This window comes from Sinocyclocheilus rhinocerous, unplaced genomic scaffold (assembly GCF_001515625.1).
Source record: "Sinocyclocheilus rhinocerous isolate Xijiao unplaced genomic scaffold, SAMN03320098_v1.1 scaffold148, whole genome shotgun sequence".
Classification (NCBI taxonomy): domain Eukaryota; kingdom Metazoa; phylum Chordata; class Actinopteri; order Cypriniformes; family Cyprinidae; genus Sinocyclocheilus; species Sinocyclocheilus rhinocerous.
The window spans coordinates 2,483,503-2,492,726 of NW_015653472.1; the positions used below are offsets into that span (position 1 = coordinate 2,483,503).

The window sequence follows — 9,224 nt, forward strand, 5'->3', positions numbered from 1 at the left end:
TGGGAGACGGCCAGGCGCTGTCAGAGGAATGGCGATGATTTGAAACCATCTTTCTTTCACCATTGCACACTGAATGGCATACAGGAGGAAAGAGAGACGGGCTGATAGCAGGTAGTTATTTAACATTTGAGTGTTTCATGTTGTCAAATAAATAACTCCTGCGTCCCCGATGAACTGATGGAGGACGACAATTCACCCATGACGATCAACGAGCGCAACAAATACAGACTTGCCACTGAAATTTTCCCTGAATGATGTTTACTCTCTCACGTACAGTCACACACACATTCACCCACACAAGCTCATACAGCCTCACACCCTTAAACCTAAATGAAATGCGAGTTGACTCATCTATGACCTTTACCCACTCGGGCCAAGTTGCAGTGCAATTTAAACATCACTGCACCAAAAATACAAATCAAAACCTGCAGTTAAGTCAGCATTTGTTAAGCTTTTTTTTTTTTTTTTTGCACAGAATCTTCAACAGTTTAGTATCTTTTCTTTGACAAGAATTGGTCTAAGTGACAAAGTGTGCACTAAAGCAAGAACCCCCAAATATGAGCTTTATGCTTTGGTTTGTAGTCAGTGTTCGATTTTACAATGTAATAAGCTGAAGGAAAAGTTTGTCTCATTTGGGAAAAGCACTTCAAAGCCTTGAGTTTCTTCATGTGGGACACTGAGCAGACTGCCAAAGTACGGACAGATGGAAAAACGTATCGCCCAAAGCCTTTTGGATCCTATTGCGAGATGTTGGGGATATTGTTGTGGGCAGTGGGGATGCTGTTGTTCAATGCTCTTGATTCTGCATCTACACAAACAGAAGAGGGCTCTTGCACTCGTTCAGAGATGAGAAGGGCTCTCAAGCAGTTCTGTGGACATCATTAATGATAACACTCATCCTGAGAAGAGATCTAGATCAGTGGTGCTCAACCAGAGGGCTATAGCAAACTTCCGAAGGGTCCTCAAGAAGACTAGAAATTATTTAAAATTGCACAAAACAAGCATTAAAATAAAGGTTCCATTTGTTAACATTAGTTAACTACATTAGTTAGCATCAACTAACACTAAAAATACTTCTAAAGCATTTAGTTAAAGTTAATTTCAACATTTACTAATACAGTATTGAAATCAAAAGTTTTTTATTTCAAAGATTAACAAATTAACAAAGATTAATAAATATTGTAACAAATGTACTGCTCATTGTTAGTTCATGTTAGTTGATGCATTAACTAATATTAACAAATAGGATCTTACTTACTGTTGCCAAAACAACTATAAAGCAAGCTATTTACAAATGTCTTTGTAAATTTCTTTTTTTTTTTTACCGGGGCTGCATTTATTTGATCAAGTATACATAGTAAAAACAGTAATATTATGACATATTATAACCATTTAAAATCTTTAAAAAAATGTTTAGAACTGTTCCTTTGAAATATAATTTTTTTGTAACGTTATAAATGTATTTACCGTCACTTTTAATCAATTTAATACATTCTTCTTAAATAAAAGTATTAATTAAAAAAAAACAAATCTTATTGACTCGCAACTGTTGACGCCCCCAACAACTGTCTTTTTTTCTTTGAAGAACCAGGGTTCCCATTATCTTTTTTATTTTTTTTTCTAGACCTGAAAAAGTCAAGTAAATCATTCAAATGAGCATTTTTATTATGAATATGCAATTTTCTAGTAATGCTAAGCTCTAAAACAAATTCCCCCCCCCAAATCCTTATCCAGCAAATCATGAACAACTGGAAAGTCATAGAGCCTTGAGTCAAAAATGTTGAGAACCACAGATCTAAATGATCCCTCCAGGAACACGGCAGAGAGAAAGGGTGATTGCCGTAACTGTCGTCATCGCTCACTTCTCATGGAATTTTGGGTGGACGTGTTCTGGTTTATAAACATTGTCTACCTGTGTCACTCTGAGGTGGCCGTCCTTCAATACTCGACATTGAAGCAATCATTAGAAAAGCAAGGACACATGCAGGAGACTTCCCTCAAGGGATTCAAATGCAAGTTCTCATTATTTTTAAACACTGTTGTAAGACGAAGACCCAGTGAAGCATTCAAACAGGACACAGAGTTTATGCCATAAAACTCAGGCATAACCAGTTACCATTGATTACATCATGCTCCGGGCATGTTGAAAAACTGGTCAATTATTTCCATGGCCTGAAAACAGCAAAACTCAACTCTGGAGAACACATAAAATCGCTCTCTATTGCACACAGACAGCATTATCTTTAGCTTAGAGTTTGTTCTTCATCATGACCCTGAATTTATACAGGCTTACAAGATTTGTGATTGCCATTGCAAAGGACATAAAAAAGCCTGAACATGGACTTCCTGTTTCACACACACACTACAAGGACGAACCAGGACAAAACCAGGACAGAATCTTTTCCTCTGCTTTTAAGGAGATGGAGTTGAACACACTGTAATCTGCTCATCTTAACCAACAGCGAACAATAACAGAGAACAGGATGCACCCATAAAAACATGTTTTCACAGAAGAATAGAGACAATCACAAACAAGATCATATATTAGTTTAAGAAATGTTAATGGTCAAAGTCAAGTTACTCAGTATAAGGGGTGTTTCTTTCTGAGACCCCAAAGAGAGATAGCTTGGATAAAAAAAATGTAATGTAATGTAATATACAGTGGGTACGGAAAGTATTCAGACCCCCTTAAATTTTTCACTCTTTGTTATATTGCAGCCATTTGCTAAAATCATTATTATATTATATTATTATAAAAAAGGAGTCAGTAAGATTTTAAAATGTTTTTGAAAGAAGTCTCTTATCCTCACCAAGGCTGCATTTATTTGATCAAAGAACAGTAAAACATTATTGCAATTTAAAATAACTTATCAATGTTAACATATTTTAAAATGTAATTTATTCCTGTGATGGCAAAGCTGAATTTTCAGCAGCCTTCAGAAATCATTTTAATATGCTGATTTGGTGCTGAAGAAACATTTCTTATCAATGTTGAAATTTTTTTTTTTGGTGAAACCGTAATACAGTTTTTTTTTCTTCAGGATGAATAGAAACGCAGAAGAACAGCATTTATTGAAAATAAAAAAATTGCAACAGTAAAAACTGTCATTTTTGACTAATTTTATTTGTCCTTTCTAAATAAAAGTACTAATTTAGTTTTAAAAAATCCTACTGACCTCTAACTTTTCAACGGTAGTCTATATTTCTTTAAATATATAATTAAATTATATTCAAGTACACAACAGACCAACAAATAAATAAATTGCCTCACAGGTACATAGGAAGCATATTCTGAACAAAACAGCAAACAAGTCCACTATTCTAAATACATTTATAGGCTCAATAAATCATGCAGATTTCAGGCATCAAATCCTTGTGCAGCATGTACTGACTTTCTTGTCAGATGTCATGGGAAGAGTGTGAATTGGTGAGTGTGAATTTATCCTTCAAGCTAAAATCCCAAGAGTCAAGATATTTCATGTAGATGGAAAGGCCCCAGTAAAAGTCACCCACTGTGACATCCACATCGGACAGATTTACTTCTACACCCTGGAAACTACAACGCAATCTTCTCATTGAAAAAAGGGCACTTAGTGACTCATCGAAAGATCTTTAACCAAACCCACCTCCTTCCCACACGGCCAAAGGCTAGGACTTTGCCAAGCATTTACTGGTTTTATCAGTGAGGAACTCACTGGCTTTGAGGCTGCGACATTAATAACTCAGACACTGAGATCCTTTAGGCATGTTACAGAGATGGTATGAATCACACAAGGTGAACGCCCTCTGCTCTGAACTATTTCAAGTCAGCAGAGGAGGTATATGCCAAATAAAAGAGTATGCAGTACAAACATTCAGCACACTTGTCTCCCTTAATTAACATAAAAACACGGTGAGTCAGCAACCGATGCTGCAACTACACAGTAATGTAGCCCACATGAAATTTTGCTACGGTAATCTACAGAGTTTGAAAGCAATACTTTAAGAGTGAAGAAAACTAATGTTCAACATAAACTGAGATGACCTAGTTACAGAGCTTGTATTGAAATTCCACTTTCTTCTTTTTCATCTGCAATTAATTCAGCTCAAAAGCAATACAGGCTCCATCCAAACTTTGTTTTGTAGATAATTTTAAGCCTTAAAGGAATAGTTCATACCAAAATTAACATATTGTCATTGTTTATTTACCCTCTCTTCAATTCAAACCTGCACTGCTTTCTTTATTCTGTGAAACACAGAAGAAAATATTTCCTTTTGAACTATTTTTGTTCGTTCAATGAAGGTCAATGGGGTCCAAAACAACAGAGGATGCAACTGACTTTCATTGTACAGACAAAAAACACAGAGACAATTTTTTAAATTTCTTCTTTTGTGTTCCACAGAAAAAAGAAAATCATATTGGCTTGGAAGGACATGAGGTGAGTAAATGATGACTAGTCATTGAATATTCATTTTTGGGTGAAATATAACTTTATATATCACTTTAAGGGACATTTCTGAGCAGCTGGTCGCTGGCAGGCTTATCAATTCAACCTCTGAATCCAACAAGTAAACTTCGCTGTCTGCACTCCCATTGTTGCCACATTGAGTCACCCCTTATTTACATTAAGTTGAGCTTTGCAGCTCTTGCATACTGAATTGGTCTTATACATCTTATTCTTTAAACTGTCGTGTCGGGTTATGTGTTGATTCTCATGCACAGCAGATAGAAAACAAGATGCAGAATGCATTACCCTTTCTCACATCCATGCATCTTGCAAACACTAGTAGTTCCCTTCTGCAAATATATCTAATTAAGATTGTGTTCTCAACAAGTATCTGTATACCATGCCCACAAGAAATGATCCTTGACTCTCAGAGCTCCTACACACGGTTTCATACCATCATATGTTCCACTCTCCAGTAGCAGGCCGCTCTCCTCCAGCACACGAAACTCCCCCACGCTGATGAAATTATAGTCCACTCCTGGAACCTCCCCTTCACGAGGCTGCCTCGTGGTACCTGCCAAAGGCACACACAACGATGAGTAACAAATTATTAGAGGAAAAATGCTCTTTTTGTGTAAAGGTATTTCTTCACTATGTACATATTTTTACATTTTTGTTACAGGAAGGTGACACTGAAACTTCTTATCATTTCAAATACCTTTTATGTATAGATTTTACTGTTTTCCTTTGTACTGTAAATCTCCCCACACTTGCAAATTTAAAAATGAAAATATATTAAAGTTGTGATAAAATGGAAACAGCGCCAGATCTTTTTTTCCGTATTGTGATGCACATCCGAGCGTAACAGTTTAAAAAATAAAAAATAAAAATAAGGTAGGACTTGGTTCTATGAATCAGTTATTGATTAGAATTTGAGAAGTGTGCATTTGATTAAAAAAAAATAGTTAAAAAATGGAACATTTAACTCCCAACTGCATTAAATTGTTAAGATAAATATAAAGGATTTTGAAAACAGACATTTTCTTTACATTTATTTTGAGTGTTGATCTCTGACCTAATTTTCTCTGTTGTAAGAGGAACTGCAAACAAAAACTCTCTGCAAACAGACTCTCATTGAACAAAAGACAACATGGCTCACTTTTGAGAGCCTTTATTGTTGTCCTCTCTACAAGAGGGAACACAATGAATCTTCTGCATCCAGATATTCTGTTGTAGTGTCTTTTTTCGATCCTAACTACAGTTCACACTTTGCTTGCTGCATCACTAAAATTTGTCAAACTTGACAGTCACACAGCAGCTACTGTGGGGCGAGAGCCCAGATGCCAGTTTCTGTGCTGGAGGAGGATAAACAAACAATTAGCTCTGCAGTTTGCACAAGCTACACCAAACACTGCCAGCTGCTTAAGCACCTTACCATCCACCCCAGCATGATGCCGCACAACCCTGCACTCCTCAGAACATCACAAAGAAAAGACTGACCCAACTTGGCCCTCTCCTAAAACAATTCTTGCACTTCAAAGACTGCTTTGAAGAACCAAATCTTTCTTAAAATGGAAGTTAGTGTTTCACACATGAATTCTGAATGTAAATGTATTTTTATATTATATACACTGAACAAAATTATAAACGCAACACTTTTGTTTTTGCCCCCATCTAATATTGGCAATACAGGATTGAAGTGTTTATTTTGTGACGTCAAAGGGAGGATGAATTCTATTCAAACTTCATTATGTACTCATCAGCTGTGAGATCCCTTAACAAGCTCTGGAAAATTTCAAGTCTTAAATCTGCACAAGTGTAAAAAAAAAGCAATCCTTTAAGATTGACCACCTAGGGCACATTTTTATTTCTGCATTCATTTTTTTTTTTTATATATCTGCGGATGATGCAGAGAGTGGTTACCGTTGAGCTATAACGGATATTAATGCCAGCAGGAGGGAGGGAGATGGAGGCTTCAGTCGAGCTTCAAAGATTATGTGGAGTTCAATTTGGACTCCAGGCGTTCTTCTTTCCCCGTTTTTTCCAAAGGACATGGCTTTAATGACTTTTCTGTCCCCGTGTCCAGAGAGACATGTGCAATAGTTCCATTCAAGAAGTTGTCAGATGAGCAAAGGGTATGACAGACAGTGCAGTCCAGTGCTTCATGAAGTGAATCAATTTCAGACCACATTTCATAGTGACGGTATTTGTTAAGCTCTAAAAAATAACCCTGAAAAAGCTTAAAGTTGGTCTTCTGAAGCCTAGATAGATTAATCACTGATAATTTTCCTCAGTGAACTCTAATCAATAAAGTATCAACCTGAGAAATCAGTGAGAGTGAGTCAGTGAGAGAACTGGATCGGTGAAATAATCTTTCTTTTGAGCTGGTTCTTTTTAATGAATCACTTGATCCATTCATAAACCTGAAATCATTCAGACTGATTCGGTTCTCAACTCATTTATTAAATAATTTGGATTCTTCAAAATACAAAATATTGATATGCAGAATAAAAAGTGAAAGGGGTTTGAAGCTGCATAAATGTGAGCAAATAATGTCAGAATTTTCATCTTTAGGTGAAATAATCCATCAACAGAAAATGTCTAGTACTAGGCATAGGAATGATGTGTAATGTGCCACTGCCTTAAAGTAATAGTTCATTCACACCTGTAAGACTTAGAAAATACAGACTTTCTTCTGCACTTAGAAAATACAGGTCCCCCTGGAACCTTTTTTAAGAGTAGGTGGAACACAAGAGAATATATTTAGAAGAACGTTGGAAATCTAACAACATTGGAGCCCATTGACTTCCATTGTACAAACCAAAAAAAAAAAAAAAAAAGCACCAAGATATTTCAAATCATCTTCTTTTGTGTTCCACAGAAGAAATAAAGCCATACAGGTCTGGAACAACATACGGTGAGTAAATGATTTTCAAATAATTTTCATTTCTGGGTGAACTCTCTCTTTAAATCTGAGCAAAGTATTATTAAACATTGACTTCAATTAAATGCCAATACTGCTCCTCACTGTCCTTCACCTTTACTGTGATTAATAACTTACAATTAAATCATTACTTGATTATTTTACTTGACTGAAGCCTGGAAGATGAACTATGACAGTTCATTCTGACATAACTGCTACTACCGGCGCTATTAAATATAATTAGACCTGTCCATCATCTGGCTCTCACCCCGATGCTTATGATTATACTGGATGGAGAAGTGTGAATGGAGGACTGTGTGTTGTTGAGTCATGGGCCTGAACAGACCGTAACAAGGTCAGTGGATGAGAATGACATTAGAGATTCCAGTTGGGACCACACACTGAGCCTGTGTCTCATGCAATGTTGAGCCACAGCAAACGAAACATCTGCTCAGGCCTGGTGTCCATTAAAATCCCAAATTACAAAGAGCCACATGCCAGGTGCAGGACTCACTTAATGAAAACAGCACAAACTACATCACACTCTAAATTAACAGACAGAGACTAGATTTTTACATTTACTGAAAAAAAAAACCATAGTGCTTGATGGTGCATAGGTTGCTGACACAACACTGTTTGGCTGGTTCAATGCAGTTGCTAGGTGATTAAAGTCATTAAATCTCATTCCCAAGTGTATGATATTCTGGCCTTTATGACTCTGGAATTTATTCTGTTGTGTGGTGCACATGAGAAGATATTCTGAAGAAAGTCAAAGGGGTCCAAAACAGCATTAGGTTTGGAGTTACATAAAGGGGAGTATATAATTACAGAAATGTTCCTATAATTACAGAAATATTCCTTTAATAGTTAGCATTAAGTGTTTTTTGAAATCTCTAACCCTAAGTATTAGCCATATTAATGGTGATAAGTGCCTTAACAAACAGCACTAATTAAAAGATTACACCATAGCCCGAGAGAAAAAAAGCACGAATTAAAGATGTGCAAGTAATTAAGGCATATGTTTCACTAATTCACTGGTTTGTGACCAGACCACACACTGTATTCTGCACAACAAAAGAGCAAAACACATTTCGTTATTACATACTTGGTTATTGGCATTGATGTTGTTATGAAAAAATATGGTTGTCTGTTCCAAACGGTCTGTAACTGAAAACTGTAGCCAAGAAATTCCTGAGCCAATACTTGCAAGTAATTCTACATTACCCAACAGGTTTAATCGATCATGATTATGTGACATTAAACAGTACAGGCATTGGAAGTATGGAAACTGAAATTGGCACAAAAGAAACAGGGAGAGAGTGAGAGAAGGAATAAACTGTCCTCAAGCAGGCATCAGCAGCCTCTGGCATCTGCTTGTTATAGCAGGCATGTGGCAGGAATGAGGATTAAAGGCCCGTTCACTCCAAGAACAATAAATAATGGTAACTATATTAGAGGCCACACTAACAGACAATAGCGTTCTGTTTATAATGAGCGTGCGCTGTCTTCTGCCTCTTTAAATACTGAAGTTCTTCAGTAAATTCTATTTGGCTACATTATAGTTATATATATGTAGCGTCTGGACCAATCAAACACACAATTTTTCATTTGATTTAACAAATCAGTTATTCATTAGATTAACAAATCGTCACAGGCCCCTCACCCAATAAACTGGATGCCAGGATGTCTGCAAAGACACCAGGCCCCCCCCTGGTTACCATGGCAACCCTGACACCAGATACATTTACGACCTAATGAAATGTAAGTAGGGAAAATCACTGCCTTTTTCATAAGGAAGAGACACAGTGCACAGTAGAAATGGACTCTTCTCTAATTAATCCATAGGAAAACCTTTCTTTGAATGAACACACATA

General features: G+C 36.5%; 1 protein-coding gene across 3 annotated transcripts in view; it reads right to left on the minus strand.

Moving 5' to 3' along the window:
- Positions 1-9,224, minus strand: part of magi3a (membrane associated guanylate kinase, WW and PDZ domain containing 3a) — a 181,511-nt gene that overhangs the window by 74,723 nt on the left and 97,564 nt on the right. For 2 of the 3 annotated variants that reach the window (XM_016522514.1, XM_016522516.1), the window contains one exon: positions 4,882-5,001. The exons of the other annotated variant lie outside the window; for it this stretch is intronic. In XM_016522514.1, coding sequence (XP_016378000.1) covers positions 4,882-5,001 — 120 coding nt within the window. The remainder of the gene's footprint in view (positions 1-4,881; positions 5,002-9,224) is intronic. 3 annotated transcript variants of the gene reach the window in all.